Raw genomic sequence first — 20,730 nt, 5'->3', positions numbered from 1 at the left:
GCCTCTGACGGCGATGCCCCAGAACAGGCAGCCTGTAACAGAGTTGGCCATGAGAACAGTCTGTGAGAGATGGTGGCATACAAACAGTCTGTGACAGGTGGGGAGCAGTCTGTGTGTGAGAGGGGGCTATGGGAAGCAAGCTTATAGAGATGGGGCATAAAAAACTGTCTGAGAGATGGGTGCATGGGGAGCAGGATGTGAGATTAAGGCATGGGTAACAATTTTATTTGAAAGTCAAAACGGAAGTATAGCCAGCAGATTACAAAGACCTATTCCAACATCCATGTAAAGTGGACAAGACCACAAAGAGAAGGAACAAAAAAAAAAGGGAGAGGGGTGGGAGTCTTGAGATGGGGGAGGGGTTTGAGTACGTCCGATATGTCATTATTTCATACCGTCTCCCTAGCGTCTGGGTCAGTATAAGCTAACATCTCTAACAATGTATCGCAGTAATATCTATTGTAGTAATTGTGCAAAGCCAGGGCTGCTCTTGAAGTATGGTCTGATCAGTGCTCTCCCTGCTTTCCGTGGTCAAACACTCCATTCGTTCTAAATTATTAGTCTCGAGGATCCATTCACTCAAAGGTAGACAGGTAGGAGATTTCCAATGTCTTGGAATAGCAGATATAGTTGCAGTCAGTGACGAAGCAGACCCTATTACGGAGAGAGTACTTGAGATCAACGGGAGCAATGCCAGCTTTGGGAGTAGGTGTAATCGCTATACTAGTAACCGGACAGTATATGTCGAATATGGTTCTCCAGAATGGCTGTAGAACAGGGCAACTCCAACAATTATGTAGCATATTGCCGACCTCTGTGTTACATCGCCAACATAAATAAGATACCGTAGGATAAGCTCTATTGAGGGTCTCTGGGCAGCGATATCATCTGTTCAGGATTTTAAAATTCTTCTCCTGGGCGTGACATGCCATAGGCATCTTATGTGTCAGGAGAAAGATCTTTGACCATTCCGCCTCAGGGACATTCACCAAATTCCTTTTCCCAGGAATGCACATAGGCCAGCGGCGGGTCAGGTAGGTTTCCTAGGAGAACACCATAAAGGGTGGAAATTTCCTGTGTTGGAGCAGGGGATCGCAGGAGGATTAGAACTAAAAGGGGGTAACCATTCTGGCCATAGAGTGTGAAAAGAGCTGCGAAAGCGGAGTCTATTCAAACCAGCTTAGCGACATGTCTCCTGTATGGCCAGAAAAGGAATGTTCGAGGATTATTTATAAATGATTTGGCGCTATACGGCAGTATTTTATTTTCTGCTGTTTTGGGCCACCTAGTTTAGAAAGAACAGTGCTCAGTTCTCTAAGGGCCCACACCAGCTAATTATCTGGCAAAAAACGCTCGTTCCTGATAATTGCCCTGTGTAAACATACCCTAAAGGGTAACTTAGAATATTACAGCACAAAGCCATCAGCATTGGATGTGTACAATAATCTCAAAGATGGGACAGTGAAATATATCAAACTGTACTTTTTGCAGTTGTAAATCACACTGTAGCTTCATTATCACTGAATTGATTAGCATTGTGAGGGTATGTTCACACACCGTGTTTTCAGGCGTATTTCGGGGGGCGTAAACGCCTCAAAATATATTCTAATGAAATGCCAACAAACCCCTTCCCATTGTAATCAATGTGAAAAACAGCGTTTAGTTCAGATGAGGCGTTTTTTTTACGCCGCTGTTGGAAAAAAAAAACCGGAGTATGTCACTTCTTGAGACGTTTTTTGGAGCGGTTTTTCATAGGGTCAGTTGAAAAACAGCTCCAAAAATGGCTCAAAAAATGTTTTCTGCTTCAAAAACGGCTGAAAATAAGAGGCTATTTTCCCTTGAAAACCGCTCCGATAATTTTAAGCCATTTTTGACAACTGAACTTTAAAAAAAAAACTTTTGACATTTTATAGTGACATGCCAGAACTTTTGATCGGTGGGGGTGCGAGCACTGAGACACTCACTAATTTCTAAAACGAGGCAGCCGTAGAGCTCAGGTGAGCGCTGTGCTGCTTCAATTCTAATAGTTTTCCCTCAGAAAGCTGAGCAAACAGTGTACGGACCCAGAGACACCACTCACTCGTCTTTCCATGGAAAGTCAATCAGAAACAGTGGCACGGCGCACAATAGAGTGCCTCTACCGCTTTGTTTTACTGATCGGTGGGGGTCTCAGTGCTCTGAATCCCACCGATCAGAACTTCTGACATGTCAGAATTTAAAAAAAAGTTTAATTACACTTTTAAGTAAAAAATTGCTCTTTTGTTAAAGTATGTATTTTATGTGGTGCCTTAGTAAATAAAATAGGGTGTGTGGATATAGGTCATGAGCATAACTAGCTGCATGGAAGCAATTTGTAATTAAATGAAGTCTATAACTTTTTGTTTTGCTTTACCACCAGATACGCCACTCTGATGCTCTGAATAGTCATATTTACCCATGTCCATGTATTAAGGAGATGTGGATTTTACTTATTCAACTTCTTGATCATCGAAGCAAAACGTCTTCAGAGGTAAACCGTACTAGTGTCAGAAGTTGTCATGTTTTCATTTTAATATAGTACTTGAGTGCCATAAATTCTCCAAGTAATTTAAAAAAAGAAAACCATGCCTGTTCTACTTATATTGTGATTAATACGATATGTGGCAACTGACCTTTATCAATAACGTGCTGAAGATGTTATAAAATGCGTTTTTTTTTTTTCTATAAACTGTGTGTGTATATTTTATATACAGTTAGTTATAAGTTTACATACACCATAACCACATTCATGAAGACTCCATTCCTGACATCTAATCCTGATTCCTTCTCTTAGATCAGTTAGGATCACTACTATATTTCACGATTGTAACATAAATCATTATCTCTAGTATTATTTTTTTCATCGCATTCCAAGTGGCTCAGAAGGTTACATACACATGGTTAGTACTTGGTAGCATGGCCTTTAAATTGTCTGACTTGGGTGAAACGTTTTGGTTAGCCTTCCACAAGCTTCTCACAATAAGTTGCTGAAATTGTAGCCCATTTCTCCTGACCTGACTGGTGTAACGAAGTCAGGTTGGTAGGCCTCCTTGCTTGCACCCGCCTTTTCAGTTCTGCCCATAAATTTTCTATGGGCTTGAGGTTAGGGCTTTGTGATGGCCACTCCATTACCTTCACTTTGTTGTCCTTAAAGAGGCTCTGTCACCACATTATAAGTGCCCTATCTCCTACATAAGGAGATCGGCGCTGTAATGTAGGTGACAGCAGTGCTTTTTATTTAGAAAAACGATCTATTTATACCACGTTATTAGCGATTTTCTCTTTATGAACACTCCTCTGTACAACGCCCACTTGGTATAAAGTAAAAACACGCCCAGTTGGGCATTAAGAAAGTAATTAGCATAAAGCTAAAATCTCTAATAACATGGTAAAAATAGATCGTTTTTCTAAATAAAATGCACTGCTGTCACCTACATTATAGCGCCGATCTCCTTATGTAGGAGATATGCCACTTATAATGTGGTGACAGAGCCTCTTTAAGTCGTTTTGTCACAACTTGGAAGTATGCTCGGGGTCATTGTCCATTTAGACGGCCCATTTGCCGAGGTCTTGACAAAGCGTGTATACACGCGAAATAGCCATAGGCTAACCTCCGCATCCCATTACTGCTTGAAGATGATTAAGTATTTGGTAGATGAGGAGTGCTGTGAAACTTTTCTCATAACAAATCTCAAGAATCTGCTCTTACATTCATCTAGAGGTGTAGTGAGCATTTTGACCCCACAGGTATTGTGTAATAGATAATGCGCAGCAGATGGTGCAGTGTGAGATTTGCAATTTTCTATACATATATGCCAATTCAGTGTCCGATATATTGTGCCCAGCATGTGCCACCAGAGACATACCCCCCATAAACTGTAATGGGGGTTCTCACAGGTATGGCAATACCCCACATGTGGCTGTTACCTGCTGCCTGGGCACACAGCAGGGCTCAGAATTAAAAGACGAGGGGGGATAAGCTGTGTTGAGTGCATCAGGGTAAGTAAAACTGAGGTAGATTAAAAATCAAGAGATGTAAGATAAATTTTAAAACCCTTTCATACAGAGCCCTGTTTTTTCGGGACACGTGTCACATTGATATATTGTGTCCTTCCTTATCCCCCTCTTATAGCAGACTTTGCACCTCTTTTGACTTTTCCCTTCTTGCCAGTTTGGGGAACTTCTCCTGGAAAGTGTTGCCCTGGTACGACGCGTGTGGCCCCGCTTCTGGAAGTACTGGGTGCCCCCCCCCCATTCTTCGTCTCTAAGGATTAGGTTCTTGATAACCACCTCTTGAAATTCCAGGAAAGTTCCCCTCTGGCCTGTACATTGACGTAGCACGTACGCATTGTACAATGCCATCTGTATGATGTGCGCGGCCAGCTTCTTATACCACACCGCATGGCACTTCAGGACTTGATCTGACAAGTCCACCCCTCCCATGTACCTATTGTAGTCCAGGATGCAGTCTGGTTTGGGGGTTTCTGTACTGGTACCTCGTACAGGTACATGGGTACTGGTGTGGCCATGTATTGTCAATACAAGGACATCTCTCTTGTCTTGTACGTGACACACAATATGTTGCTGCTAGATTGTGCCCTGCTCTCACCCCTTCTGAGTGTTTGCCCAAGCAGAGTCTTAGGGAGGCCTCTCAGATTTCTTCTAGCAGTGCCGCATGCCGCAGTACTTCTGGAAGCGAAGGCAGTTGAAGAGTGGGACGCTGGTATAAAAATTATCCAGGTAGAGGTGGTAACCCTGGTCCAGCAGTGGGTGCACCAAATCCCAACCAATTTTTGCATTCACTCCCAGTAAGGTGGGGGGGGGGCATTCTGGGGGCTGAATACTGGTGTCCTTCCCTTCATATACTCTAAATCTGTAGGTATACCCGGATGCACTCTCGCACGGCTTATACATCTTCACGCCATACCTTGCCCTCTTACCCGGCAGGTACTGGCGGAATTGAAGCCTCCCTTTAAAATGTACCAAGGACTCATCAATAGAAATACACTTCTCGGGGGTGTATGCTTGGGCAAACCGGGCACTGAAACGGTCTAATAGGGGTCTCAGTTTATACAAACTGTCAAAACTGGGCTCATCTCTCGGTGGGCACTGCTCATTATCAGTATAATGTAAGAAGCAAAGTATTGCCTCTTCCTTTTTTTTTTTTTTTAGGGTTCAGTTCTGAAGTTGCTTTGAGGGGCCCATATATTAGAAACCCCTATCAAACACACAATTTTAGAAACTAGACCCCTCAAAGTATTCACAACAGCATTTAGAAAGTTTATGAACCCTTTATGTGTTTCACAGGAATTTAGAGCAAAGTAGAGGTGAAATGTACATATTTCATTTTTTTTTTTTTTGTCAAACCCTTTTATTCCATTTTGTTCTGTAAAAGCAAAAGGTTTTACCAGGGAAACGAAACTCAATATTTATTGCCCAGATTCTGCAATTTTGAGAAATATCCCACATGTGGCCCTAGTGCGGTAATGGACTGAAGCACCGGCCTCCGAAGCAAAGGAGCACCTAGTGGATTTTGAGGCCTCCTTTTTATTAGGCACCATGTCCGGTTTGAAGAGGTCTAGTGGTGCCAAAACAGTGGAAACCCCCCAAAAGTGACCCCATTTTGGAAACTAGACCCCTTGAGGAATGCATTGTAGTTTTCATCGGGTGCATGCGGCTTTTTGATCAGTTTTTATTCTATTTTTAGGTGGCGTGGTGACTAAAACAGCAATTCTACTATTGTTTGTTCTACGTTTTTTACAGCATTCACCGTGCTTTATACCGTAATTATACACTTTATTCTGCGGGGCGATACGATTACGGCGATACCACATGTTTATAGTTTTTTTTATGTCTTATGGCGTTTGCACAATAAAATACTTTTTGTAAACAATCATTTACTCTTTGTGTTACCTTATTCTAAGAGCCAGAACTTTTTTTATTTTTCCATCAAGAAAGCCGTGTGAGGACTTGTTTTTTGCGTAACGAACTGCAGTTTCAGGATTTTTAGGTACATGCGACTTTTTGATTTCTTTCTCTTCCATTTTTTTTAGGTGAAGTGACCAAGCAATTGTGGTTCTGGCATGGTTTATTATTGTCTTTTATGGCGTTCACCGTGCAGGATAAATAACAAAATAATTTTGTAGTTCAGGCCGTTACGGACTCGGCGATACCAATTATGTATAGTTTTTGTTTTTATTAATAAAGGACTGATAAGGGAAAAAGGGGGATTTTTACTTTTATTACTTTTTTAAAACTTTTATTTTCTTATTTTTATACAACTTTATTTTGTACTTTTTTTTTTTTACTGTATTACTTTGTCCCACTAGGGGACTTGAGGGCAGGAGGCCCTGATCGCTATTCTATTACACTGCACCACATGCGTAGTGCAGTGTATTAGAGCTGTCAGCTACTCGCTGAGAGCAAGCATAGTTGGTCCTGACTTAGTCAGGACCCACTAGGCTTCCGTAGATGGTACAGCCGGACGCCATTGTTAGATGTCTGGTTGCCATAGCAACCATCGCTGCTTGATATCATGTAGTGGGCCGCCGATTTTGGCTTAACCACTAAGAAGCCACGATCACTATTGAACGTGGCTTCTAAAGGGTTAATCAGCAGGGACACAGCGATCGGTCCCCGCTATAGGAGCTGCGGCAACTGCTGTACGAGACAGCAGCTGTCACCGCTCCTTTATGTGTCGGGAGGACTGCCGTTCCTCCCATGATGTACTATTCCGTCGTACATCATTGAGAGAAAATGGTTAAGCATAATAGGTTACAGTTGCATTCAGTCACTGACATGGATTTTGGTAGGTAAGTTCTACACGCTGTAGTCCCACTCTAAAAACTGGGGTTCTATTTTAAATCTCCAGGGGTGCTGTCATAGGTGAAGGGGTAAAAGATTGATTACTTACTGGTAATTGGTTTTTCATGAACCTATGACAGCACCCCCCTAGTTTCCTCCCATTCAGTAAGCTTCCTTAGAATCTCTAGGATATATATATATATGACTATACATATATATTTTTGGTGTGGGGTAGCTTTTCACTATGGTGGCGCAAAACAAAGTGTGTTTTCTCTTGCAGGAAAATGCAATGAATTAGGTATACATTGTTTTTTTTAAATGTATTTTTTCTTTATTTTAGAGTTTCTGGATTTTGATCAGCACTTTGTTGAGGAATTTACTTCAGGGATCCAATGGAACTGGAGCACATCCTATCTGTAATGTGGTGCAATGTAAAGACCCTTTGGGATTCTGCTGGTGGTTAATTACACATCTTTCACCACTGTATCTACTAAATCGCAATGGCATTCCTGAAGAGCATGTGCGTTAGTTTTCTTTCCATGTATTACTTGTCTTTTTAAAGTGTAAAGACCTAATGGACCACCATGTAAATCTTTGTCTACTACTTAGTGTGTTTTGGGGGAGGGGGTAGACATTAGAACTGGACCTTCTGTGACTTCTCAAAATGATTCCTCCTAGCAGCGCTGTGGGGGTTCACATATTACACTTTGTCATACCAGTTTCTTTGGAGGCACAAAGTATAACTTGATACCTTTCAGTGCTGCTCACTGGCTGACTGGAATTGAAGTAGGTGGAGAGGACTTCACATTAGCATATACTGCACTCTTTGTTTCTTCACCTACATTTGGAAAACCCTTTTTAAAGAGGTCTCTCGTAGTGACTCATTTTCTTTAAAGTGTACCTAACTTTTTAGGTGACTTTAAAGAATAAGCTGTCATGTGTTTACATGAGGAATAACACTATTTCTGGCCATATGACTTGTATTTTGCCTTTTTTAGCATTTTCCCCTCTGCAGGCTGTATCTTTAATTCTCCGTTTTCTCTTCGCTGGGAGGAGCCGAACTGCTGTCATGTCTTCTATACACTGTGCACAAAGAGCAGATCCTGGTCTCATATCTCTATCTGTCACATATATAGAAGCTGCAGCAGCATGTAGGAGATTATACAGCAGTAATGAGCAGTGTAGCTGAGAATCTAGTACTGGGGGTGACACAAAAATCTTACCAGCACATCTGTGTCTTTCTCACTCTGCTCCTGCTTCCTCCCCCTGCTCACCCCTCCCTTAGGATTGTATGGACAGGCATTGAAGAAACACACTCCCACTTTCTGAAGCCCATCAATTCTGCTCTCTCACTAAGACTTTGCGTGACAACAGGGGGTGGACAGCACACTACAGGAAGGTGAGACACCTAGTGTCAGTAACAAGAATTTGCATGGATAAAAAATTTTGGGGGACAAATTAAATGACAAAGTTGATCTATAACAGGTATACTATAAGATGAGCATAAGTTGTTTGAAACCATACATTTAAGGATTAATTTACAGTGAAAAAGATAGGTTAGACAACTTTCAAGAGTTTTTTTATAAAATATTTACTACAATTCTCTACGTATGTCTACAGGCTCAAATAACATCTAATTGGAAGTTTGTGGAAGACCTTTTAAAGAAATCTAGTGATATGCAGGTATGGTGTCTACCATTATTTGGACTAAAATGTCAACTCATTTATGGTCCGTATATTCATCCACAATTGTTCAAAACTATTAAGTGCTCTGTATATGGATTAGGTTATAATATTAATACAATTTTTTTTTTATACTTGAAAGAATGGAATCCTAGAGGACCAACTTCGGATGCATCTCCAGTGCTGTTTGTCGTTATGTGACATCTGGGAACCAAATCTAACAGTAGTCACTATACTGTGGGAGTATTACAGCAAAAATTTGGTGAGAAGGGCTAAAAAAAAAAAGAACACATCAAAATGTTACAAAATGGGAAATTGGAACAACTATATTGTTTGTATGGTATTTAAAAAAAAAGTGTTCTTTAGGCCAGGATCACACCACACTGTTTTTGGCTCTGTTTTTTAAATGAACACTGGAGGAAAGCTAAAAAGAAAGGTGATGCATACTCTTCTGGCTTTGGCTCGAAAAACTGAGCCCAAAGCTTTGTGTGTGATTCTGGCCTTAGGCTGGAATGACACATGCTGTTTTATTATGCAGTTGGAGCTGCAGATTTTCATGCAGTGAGCCAAAGCCAGTAGTGAATCAGAGGAAGTCCTTCCTTTACTTCCCGTTCCTTTTAGAATTCACTCCTGGCTTTGGCTCAAAAAACAGCACTAAAAGCTGCATATGAAATTCCAGCCTTAGTCAGTGCAGTAATATTGCCATAGCGCTATAGAGCTCAACTATAACCCATTGCTAACAAACGGTCTATTTTGTTTTGGGGCTTTTGTCATTAGAAAGCGTTGTCTCTTTAGCATTGCGGTAAATGGATTATATAACGTCAAATTCAGTTTCGTTAATGGTACTCTGAAAGGTGTTTACATAAAAAGCCATATTTATGTTCAGTGTTCCTGAGAGTTCTAGAGTTGTAACAGTGAGGATGCAACCTTTGCCGTGGTGCTGACATTTGCATATTTGGTGCAAAAAATGTCTACAGCTAAAACTGGTTGTCCAGGATCAACAAAAAATCGGGCCATGTGGGGGGGGGGGGGGATTAAAAGAACAATTACTAACCTGCCGCTCCAGTGCTCCGCACCACTCTTTACTGTGCTGCAACAATGACGTGCACTGACCTCCGTGGTCTCTTGTTGTACACTGCTTAGGCCAGTGAGTGGCTGCAACGGTTACGTGTTGAGGGGCACATAATCGCTGCAGCACTTGTAGACAAGACTGGCGGGTAGCACCAAAGCGGCGGCGCTGGAGTGGCATGTAAATAATGGTTTGATCAATTTATGGAATTTCCCCCCTCGGCCCGTTTCTTGTTGATCCCGGACAACACCTTACCTTTAGTGCTCAGCCACTCCCTTGCCACTTAGATTGCAAGCTGCATGAGGACAATGGCTTGTATCTCTGTGACAGATTCTTTTTGAAGGCCTAGACCTGTTTATTATGATTGGCATTTAATATTGAGTGCTCTAATTTTACTGATTTAGTAAATATAAATCGTAGAGTTGCTCAGCACAGACTTGCTTCTTTTAAAATGCTAGGTTCGCTTTTTAGTATGGTTAGATACATTTATTGACCTGAATCACCCCAAGTGGTTTTCCAGTTTAAGTATGTGTTACACGGAACTGTTGTTCTTTGCCTAATATTGAATGTATAGACATGTAATTTCTGTGATCTTACATTGATGGTCTATACTTAGAATAGTGTAAAGAAATCAGCAGCACAGCCAAAGAGATTCTCCAGAGGGGAACAAGGTGAATAATCCCAGCAAGGGATGGTGCACGCAGCACAAATGTCCCAGGTCCAACAGGACAACTTGCACACAATAGATTGAAGAAAGACTGCAGCACTCAGATATCCAAAAGATGTTGGTCTTTATTTACCAAGCAGTAAAAACGATAACGTTTCAACCCCTGTTGGGTCTTTGTCAAGCATGCTTGACAAAGACCCAACAGGGGTTGAAACATTGTAGTTTTTACTGCTTGGTGAATAAAGACCAACATCTTTTGAATATCTGAGTTCTGCAGTCTTTCTTCAATCTATTCTATACTTAGAATAGGTCATCTGTGGGGATCAATCCCCTATTGCTTCCACCAACTAGCAGATGGAAGGGACATGGTGCTTGCCTCGCAGTACTTAAAGGGGTTTTTCGGGACCTGGCTATTGATGACCTATCATTAGGGTTGGTCATCAGATCGGTGTGGGTCTGACTCCCGGCACCCCCACGATCAGCTAATTGAAGGGGTCGTGGCAGTCCGGTGAGCGCCGCACCCTCTTCATTTCTTATAAGCTATAACTCTGTATATTCGGTAATGGCTGTGCATGGTACTAGCGCTCTTTGAAGCTCAGTCTTCAAGTGAATGGGACTGGACTGCAGTACCAGGGACAGCCTCTATCGCATGTACAAACTTGTGGCTGGTAAGCAATGCAGAGTCTACAGCGCTCACTGAAGTGGCCACGACCCTCCATTTAGCTGATCTGTTGGGGTGCTGGGAGTCGGACCCCCATCCATCTGATATTGATGACCTATCTTAATGATAACACAGTGCCTTCCATATCCGTGCAGCTCTGTCTGGTACGCACTTACGTCCCAAAAGTCTGAGCAACTGTAGCAGAGACAGCCACATGGAAGTGGACGTGCAACGCTGAAGGTTATCTTTTGGAAAGTAAGTAAATAGTCCAAGGGAAGACAAAGAAATGGATCCAGCGCTGTGTCCATGCGTCAGAAACGCGTAGGCACCCCTCACACTGCCATAAATCCTATTACTTATTTGAGAATATCTACCTGCAATGCCATTTGTTTTTATTTTCTATTACTCAATAAAACTTGGAAATAGTTTCCTATTTTAAACAAACTTCAAGGACACAGCGCTGGATCCATTTCTTTGTCTTCCCTTGTACTCCATACGTGTGCCGACACGAGGACCCGCGCACAAGTCCACATATGCGATAAGGTGAGCTGGAGGAATCCTCCCAAACTTTTTTTCTATGTAAATAGTCCTGCACGCGGAGCAACTCCAAATACTTGATGGTTAAGGCTTCGTTCACATCTGCGTCTGGGTTCCATTCATGGGTTCCGTTAGATCTTTCAGTCAGGGGAACCCATGAACAGAAACCATATCTTTCTATTTGCATTACTGTTGATTTTGATGGTAACTCTTCCGTTGCTAATGGTTTCTGTTTGCGTTTTGTTAAAGGGGGTGGGGTAATAGCGGGATTCACTGGTTAGTGGCACCCACTATTACTACCGCCTTTATAAACAGGGTCACTAGGGTTATGCCTAGTTCCCCTACCTTTTCCTTATACGAACGTCGATCTAATTGCTTTAGCGGCTACTCAAGGGAATAAGACCGTATAGTAAATAAAGGTAATATTTATAACATACAGTAATCACAGTCATATGTATAATACAGTAACTAATCACAGTACAGTATAAACACGGTATCACAATATTATACCGCCACCCACTTACCTAAACATACACAGAATACAGTTACGTTACAACATAATACACATAAGTTACTTGTGATTCTCACACGCTCTCTATCTCTATCCCACTCCCTCCTAATATAACTTTCCCTATACACTAAGGGTTAATACGGGATAAGGAGGAACAAGGGGAATGGGTTACTGTGTAAAACAGACAGCAAGGGTAACTCGGGGACTCTGGGACAGCAAGGGTTAACTCGGGGACTCTGGGACAGCAAGGGTTAACTCTGGGACAGCAAGGGTTAACTCAGGGACTCTGGGACAGCAAGGGTTAACTCTGGGACAGCAAGGGTTAACTCAGGGACTCTGGGACAGCAAGGGTTAACTCAGGGACTCTGGGACAGCAAGGGTTAACTCTGGGACAGCAAGGGTTAACTCAGGGACTCTGGGACAGCAAGGGTTAACTCAGGGACTCTGGGACAGCAAGGGTTAACTCTGGGACAGCAAGGGTTAACTCAGGGACTCTGGGACAGCAAGGGTTAACTCAGGGCAAGGGTTAACTTAGTGAGAACAAGGGGTTAACTTAGGGAGAGCAAGGGGTTAACTCTGGGACAGTAGGGACTCAGGGAGAGCAAGGGGTTAACTCTGGGACAGTAGGGACTCAGGGAGAGCAAGGAGTTAACTCTGGGACAGTAGGGACTCAGGGAGAACAAGGGGTTAACTCTGGGACAGTAGGGACTCAGGGAGAACAAGGGGTTAACTCAGGGAAGCAAGGGTTAACTCAGGGAAGCAAGGGTTACAGCAGGAGGAGACAGGGTTAAGTGTAGCTGCTGCTACACTTGTGACTTTGTGGAGCAGCAGAGGCAGCAGCAGGAACCCAGGTCTTTGGAGGAGAGAGAGAGAGAGGTGAGCCGTCGCCTTCAGCTGATCTTCTTCAGCTAGCTTCGGCTCCTGAGCGTACCGACGCAGGGCTATTTAACCCTGTCGGTACGCTCGCAGCGGGGAGTGTGGCGCTTGCCCCAGGCTAGCATGGGTCGGCATGGTGCGGGAGACTTGAAATGGAGACAGGGGATAACTATCCCTTGTCTCCATGGTTTCCTAACAAAGCAGGGACATGCTACCGTAATTGTGCTGCTCTGCTTCCAACCGTATTCATGACCAGGGCTGTTGTTGTTACAGCCCTGGCTCATGATACATTATTTGTACTATACATACACATATATATTACATATATGTGTGTATGTATATATGTGTATATATATATATATATATATATATAGACACTTCCCTTTACAATCCCCCTGTTGTCTGGGACTCTTGATACATTATATGTACTATACATACACATATATATTACATATATGTGTATATATATACACATACACTGTATACATAATAAATATATATATATATATATAGACACTTCCCTTTACACGTTTCGTAATGTTTCAGTTTTTTCAGCGGAATCAATAGCGTAGTCTATTTGGCGGAATCAATAGCGTAGTCTATTTGGCGGAATCAATAGCGTAGTCTATTTGGCGGAATCAATAGCGTAGTCTACTACACTATTGATTCCGCCAAATAAACGGAAGCCTTGCGGAACGAAAACCGTTAGCAACGGAAGTGTTAACATTAAAATTAATGGCAATGCAAATGGAAAGCTATGGTTTCCGTTTGGATTCCGTTCATGGGTTCCCCTGTCAGAGGTCTGATGGAACCTTTGAACTACGCCTAACCTTCTATGTCCTTTTGGTTTTAGTTTATTTTTTTATATTTTTGTTTCAGAATTACTGTATGTTGTCTTTTCTGTTTTTGTGTTTTAGAACAGTTTATTTAATATAGCCTGGCTTGGATTAAAATCACTAGCCAGTGTCAGTAAAACACCTTTTTCCATGCTGGAGGTTGTGAAGAGCTGTTGTGCTGGTGAACAGAGTCCTGACTTGTACAAATTTTATAACAGCTACCTTATATTTTTACGGATCATGGCCCGTCTAATGAAAAAAGCCAAAAATTGCGTCGGCTCACATCCTTGGAAGCAAATTAAAGGAAGGTCTGTATTTTTTGAATCCTTTGAGTTAGGGCTTGCTGATTTGTCAAATTAATTCACAATTTGGGAGCCTCACGATTCTGTTTTTACACAGAAACGTTAAATCGATTTTGATTTCCATAACAAGAACCGCAACGCACAGAGAAGAAGCCCAGCGCCTCCCACATGTATATGCCAGAGGGCCTGCCCCCACGTCAGCGTTGTGACGCTGTTGCTGGCGTGGTGCATCGTTCCTTTATAGGATACACTCTAGTCTTTACCATCGTAGGAGGAAGCCGTTGTCTGATCCTCCCGGCGCTGTGAATTCGTCCTATAGCCCCAGCCATTTGAGTTGAGGCCCGTCCACCACATCCCACACAGTCCAGGAGTGGAGTGTGGGCCGTCCTATTCCCTATGGTCTGCAGCGAGTTAGATATACAGACCCCTGTGTACCACACACACACTTGCCCTTCTAGATATACCTGCATCTTTAATGCAGAAATAGATTTGATGTATGAGCATCATCAGTTTTATATAAGGGAAATAATTCCACAAATGTGTGTTCTGTAAAACATTTACAGATTGTGGCTCCATCAGAGGCAGTCCATTCCGCTTGCGCTTGGAGCACGATTAGAAAATACTTCGTACGGGCTTAGGCTTTATTCAGACGAACGTGTCTGTTTTGCGTCCGCAAAAAACGGATACGTTTGTCATGCGTTGCAGTTCCGTGTGGCATCTGTGTGTGTTCCGTGTCGCATCAGTTGTGTGTTTATGTACACGTTTCATTCATTTTATTTTTGTTTTCTATTCATTTCTTATGAACTTGTGAGTGAATCACAGACAGCACACGTGTGTCCGTTTGTTGTCCGTGATTTTCACGCACCCGTTGACTTCAATAGGAGCGTAATGCGCAAAATACGCACAAGAATTGGACATGCAGTGAGTTTCACGCAACAGAAACACGCTGCGTGAAAAACACCATGTCTGAATGACCCCATAGAATCGCATAGGTCCGTGTGACGGCTGTTGTTTTAACGGCCGTCACTCGGACATATTCAACTTTGTGTGAATAAGGCCTTACTCCTGTTGGCTATGAGTGACATTTTCTTAGCTACAGTCTGTCATAGCCATGTGACAGGAGAAGTAATCTGGTGTCCAATATATGACACCTGCTCTCGGAGCCAGCTGACTGGCATGTGTGTGCACCTGGGAGCAACGAGCCACGTAGCAAAACTAGTGCTCTGTTTTATCTGACAGATTTTCTTAAAGGACTTACTGTGTATATGCTGCATTTACTGATTATCCACAGAATGTGTGTATTACTATAATGCACCATTCACTGATTGTGACTAAAGAGTACAATTTGTAAATTTTTATTAAATATCTCGCTAAAATCAGGCGTACAATCACCACCGTGACAAGCCCAACGTGCTGTTATTTTTGAAATAAATAATATATGTATATATATATATCCATTTACTGATTCAATTGCGAACCCTGCTGAATGAATGTACTCATATGATTTATGGGATCGAAGCGTTTAACCATTGGTGTTACAGCGGATAGCACCCACAGAACCACTGGAGTAACCAGGTGACTCTCCTGGGAACACCGGCATCAGGGTAAAAATATCGATGATGCGGTCACCTACGCTATATACCCCTTCTCACATTTGACCCTACGCGTTTCTTTATAATTTTCATCAGGGGTCTGTTCATTATAAAGCTGGCCTCCATGCCAGCTATAATAAATTGTGTAAAGACATTCAGTTCTAACTACACACACGGAAGCGTGCTCGCATTGATCTCAGCGGCCGCTGTTCTGTGGGTGCTATCCGCTGTAACACCAATGGTTAAACGCTTCGATCCCATATATCATTTGAGTACATTCATTCAGCAGGGTTCGCAATTGAATCAGTAAATGGATTACTATATATGTATGTATGTATGTATTTTTTCAAAAATATCAGCACGTTGGGCTTGTCACGGTGGTTATTGTACCCCTGATTTTAGCGAGATATTTAATAAAAATGTACAAATTTTACTCTTTAGTCACAATCAGTGAATTGTGTATTTATACTAATTTGTGGGAGCACATGTGATATTATTTACAACAGCGAATTATTTCTATAATGCACCCATCCTGTTACATAAATGCATCATGCACAGCAATTCCTAAAAAACACATCTATATTGCCCTACTTTAACATTAAGGGGTATTTCCAGAATCAATAATGATGATCTAGCCACAGAATAGATAATTGTCTAATTGCTCTCGACCCCCACTGATCGTGAGAATGGGTGTCCTGAACCCCCTCTTACTCCTCATTGCTCGAGTAGGACATTGACTGGAGCGGCGGTTGAGTAGGCCCACGTTGCCACTCCATTCAAAGCCTACGGAATTGCGTAAACCGTCCAGTACAGCGCTCAGCTGTTTCCATCAGTCCCGTAGACATTGAATGGAGCGGCAGGCGAATGCTCGACCTCTGCTTCTTTCAAGCACCACTACGGGAGGTGCAATAAGGAGGAGCAGGGGGATACAGGACCCCGGTTCTCGCCATCTGTGGGGTGTAATATTTTGCTGAAAGCTAAATTAACATCTAATCTACTTTTGACAGAATCTACTCCAAATTCCATCAGAGGAAGATGCAAGAGCTCACAGAAGTTGGCTTGCAGAACTTTTTTACGCTTTTTCTGTTACTGGCTAGTTTAGCAGAGACTGAAGATGTCACAAACCGTGTTTTGGACCTCTTAAATTTTCTAGTTCCTTCTAATCTCAGTTCTGCTCAGCAGGCTCTGGTCTGGAGAGGTAATTTTGCCTTCATACTTATTCATGTGGAGAAAAACATGGATATAAGTGTTTTAGCTGAAAAGCTCTCCAACGTTTTTCGTGAAACCGCCAAAGAGTTCTTGGTTTCTAAAGGCGACTATGGCCAGAAGCATACACATTGGACACTGCTTTCCACATATGTTGATGGTGTCCAAGAGGTTTTTGAGACCAGCTGCTTTTTGCAACTTTCAGAAGAAAAACTACTGAATGATGGCTTCAGTATGTTGCTGCCAGCATGCCGGGAGTCAGAGCTGAGTGCTGTTCTTCATTTTCTTCAAATGGCAACTGCTAGACTCAGGTAAGTCTAGATATGTACAGTTTTCACTAAATAAAATCGGTCTTAAATGTAGGATCAGCTTGTGTGTGTCGATCATGTGCAGTATTCCACACGTTTTTGTAATAAGGCATTACTGGGTGAGATTTATCAAAACTGTTTCAAAGACAAAGTGGAGCCAATCCCCATAGCAACCAATCAGATTAAGTTTTTCTTTTTTAAAAAGGCCTCTGAATAAATGTGATCTGGAATCTGAATAATTGCGAAGCAGCAAGAACACAATGAGCCGTGAATTGGCTGTTGGATCCAACCAATTCCGTTAACTTTTTGGCGCCACGCAGCATACATTTATGGAGATGAAGGCTTGTTGAGTACCAGCGCTGTAAATGTGGGGCACAGTGACGCTGTAGATACGGAAGCTTTGCCCGCCTCATCACCCGCAGGAGGTCGGCTGTGATTGACAGCCGGCCTTTCGCGGCAACAGCAGAGATAACTTCAATCTCTGAGGTTTTACCCCCTTAAATGTCACGGTCCTTAGTGAGTAAGAAGGTACAAGGTGCTTACTTCGTGGGCTGTCTGACTATATTCAATGTTTTATTTTGGTATGCCCGTACATCTATAGTTAGAAATCTGAAATCACCCTCTATGGGATAAACGCCTTAATGATGAGCGATGTGTATATCAGTCACCGGCGGGTGCTAGTTCCCGCAGAGTGATGGATATATACATCATGTACTTGAACTGTCACCATTTGTAAACACACGGTGGCAGGCCTGTGGCAACAGTTGTCATAGTGAGCTGTCGTGGGACTAATTGGGGTTCCTTTTGCAGCGTGCACTTATAATTTTTTTACTAGTGTACCCCTCTCTAGATGCCTGTCTGCTAAAAAAACAACCTGTGGCAACCTACACTGCAATCAAAAAGCCTGCCAAAGTCCCTTGTCAACCAAAAATTAAGGGCTGGGAAATCGGGGAACTTTTTAACAAGGACTTGTTACTGTTTCGTGACGAGATATGTCCTCATGCTTACAGCAGCAGCCACATTCCTGTACAGAGGACAAGTACTACAGTCTGTAAGCCTGTTTAGCGTACAGGATTATAATAAATTTATGGGTGGGGTGGAACTTGCAGACCTGCAACCTTAAGCTATGTTTACACGTATGAATTTTGCAGGTGGAATCCATCACAAAATTCTGCCTCACATAGATTTCAATGGGAGTCGGATGCTTATTTTTCCCGCTAGCTGATTTTTTTTTCAGCTGGTGGGGAAAAAGAAGCATCCTGCTCGTTCGGGCAGATTATGGCCGAATTTACCATTGAAGTCAATGGGAGGAGGAGTCTTCTTGCCGACGGCAGGAATAGTTCCGCGGCAGATTATGCGGCGGGATCTGCCACGCAAAATCCGCCGTTTGAACTAGTCCTTACAGTGCTCTTTGGAAATTCTGATAAAGTACAAAAAGCTTGCAGTCCACCTCATTCAAGAGAGAAGACCGAACCGCTAAATACTGTGATGGGAAGAACCCCAAAATGAGAAGAAAATAAATTCTCACTATACCCCTAGATTAATACTGTGAGGGGTGTAGTTACCAAAACTGTTGATTTCTATAATTCTGCAAACATGAAATGGAGCCTGAAAATCATTCAAGCTAAAATAAAGGGCCTTTTACACCTGCCGATATTCAGCCGGGTGCAGCGGCGCTCGTTTGCTCCTGTCACGCGGAACTATGTATGGGGACGAGCGCTCGTTAATCCGATTGCTCGTCCCCATACATTATTAGCATGTCGGCAGCGCGTCTCCCTGTTTACACAGGGAGATGTGCTGCTGACAACGATAATATTTTACTTTTTAAAACGATACGACCAGCAGACGATCGAGCGTTTGCTCGTTCATCTGCTGATCGCTGCCCTGTTTACAAAGGGCAATTATCGTCCACGAGCGTTTTATGAACACTCGTCTGCCCGATTATCGCCTGGTGTAAAGAGCCTTGAGTCACCCACTGCTCCTTCCCTTCAGAACCCTGCTGTGTGCAGTCGATTAGGGCCACTTATGGGGTATTTTCATACTCCTGAAAAACCAGCGTAATTAGAGAGGTGCTTTTCTCCAGTGGCACTAACTTTGAACAATAATTTTGACCTGAAATTGCACATCTGTGAACAAAGTAAAATTTTTATTCTATACCACCCTACTATGCATTAAATGTTGACAAATGCTTGTCCTGACAAAATGCTCACTACAGCACTAGATGAATACCTTGAGGGGTTTATTTATTTTTTTTTAACTTCTGTCAATTGAAATCACTGAAGAGGCATACTTGTGCTAAAAAGTGATTTATTTTTTCTTTTACGTTACGAACATTAGAAAAAAAAGTGACATCATATAGAGTATAGCCCGGGGTAGCTGTTCTTTCATCCCATGAACATGCTGAAGTTTGACAGGTTTTTTTTTTTTTTGTTTTTTTTCTGACTATTTGTTTTATTCCCACTTCTTGTATACAAGAGCGGGTTGCTGGTTTAACGGCTATGGACTGACACACATTTGTTTTAACAGTCATATGTACAGGCAAATGTGATGTTAGAGACATGTCTCCTTTATGAGTACACATTGCAGCTCCGCTTTTGTTTTATATCACGAGTATGCAGCATATTTCTTAACATTGGATCAACAGAACAGTAAAAAAATAATTTATACGCATGTTTTGTAAGGCCTCGTTTAAATCTGCGTTGGGGTCCCGTTCTGACGTTCCGTCAGAGCTTTCCGTCAGAACGGGACCCTGAACTGACACAAACTGACACCAGATTTTTCCGTTTCCATCACCATTGATTTCAATGGTGACAGATCCGGTGCCCATGGTTTCCGTTTGTCTCTGTTGTGCACTGGATCCGTCATTTTGCCGGAAGCAACGCTATTGATTGCCTCAAAACTACGGAACCCGACGGAAACCCCTGCACAACTGAGACAAACGGAAACCATTGGCACCGGATCTTTCACCATTGAAATCAATGGTGATTGACATGGAGACCTCTGGTGTCCGTTTGTGTCTGTCAGGGCTCCGTTCCGATGGAAAGCTCTGTCGGAACGGAGCCCTGACGCAGATCTGAACAAAGCTGAAGACCGATATGTATCAAAAAATATAGGTTTGGTGAAGAAAAAAAAAAACACCCCTTAAATCGCATTATTGCCTTATGTCAAAACTTTGCATGCCACGTGCTCACTAAACCCTTAGAGAATACCTTAGTGGGTATAGATTTCAAATGGGGTCACTTCTGGGGGTGTAGCATTGTTCTGCCAGCCCAAATCCTTTAGGCCCTGTTCAGAGTTTTTTGCAGGCAGAAAAAAATTTACCTCAGAATTCCGTCAGGAATTTTGAGGCAGAATTTGAACTGCCTGCACTTTTTTTTTTTTTTCCCTGCATTGTTTTTCACCTGCAGCCATTGAAGCTAACGCAAGGATCGCGAACAAAATTTTTTTCGGAAACCAGCACAGCCGTTTTATTCTGCCTCCTATTGATTTCAATGGAGGGTCAAAGGCGGCTAGAAAGGACATGCCGCTTTTTAGTGTGCACTCAATGTTGCAGAGTGAAAATTGTATTTTTTCCATAGATTTGCCAAAATGTGGTGCCCAGCTTGTGCCCCCATAACCAGACCGCTCTCTAATTTATTATGCTGTGTTTCCCGGTTTTAG

The 20,730-nt window shown here is 42.5% G+C and overlaps 1 protein-coding gene across 1 annotated transcript in view; it reads left to right on the top strand.

The window, feature by feature from the left end:
- The window catches only part of MMS22L (MMS22 like, DNA repair protein), a 147,899-nt gene that overhangs the window by 58,848 nt on the left and 68,321 nt on the right, over window positions 1-20,730 (top strand). The window contains exons 8-13 of the mRNA XM_075862188.1: window positions 2,399-2,509; window positions 7,163-7,342; window positions 8,443-8,505; window positions 8,648-8,767; window positions 13,744-13,970; window positions 16,564-17,073. Of these exons, the coding sequence (XP_075718303.1) occupies window positions 2,399-2,509; window positions 7,163-7,342; window positions 8,443-8,505; window positions 8,648-8,767; window positions 13,744-13,970; window positions 16,564-17,073 (1,211 nt within the window). The remainder of the gene's footprint in view (window positions 1-2,398; window positions 2,510-7,162; window positions 7,343-8,442; window positions 8,506-8,647; window positions 8,768-13,743; window positions 13,971-16,563; window positions 17,074-20,730) is intronic.

The sequence above is a fragment of the Rhinoderma darwinii genome, chromosome 4 (genome assembly GCF_050947455.1).
Source record: "Rhinoderma darwinii isolate aRhiDar2 chromosome 4, aRhiDar2.hap1, whole genome shotgun sequence".
Lineage (NCBI taxonomy): Eukaryota > Metazoa > Chordata > Amphibia > Anura > Rhinodermatidae > Rhinoderma > Rhinoderma darwinii.
The sequence above is the reverse complement of the archived record's forward strand: the minus strand, read 5'-3'. Positions and strand labels throughout refer to the sequence as shown.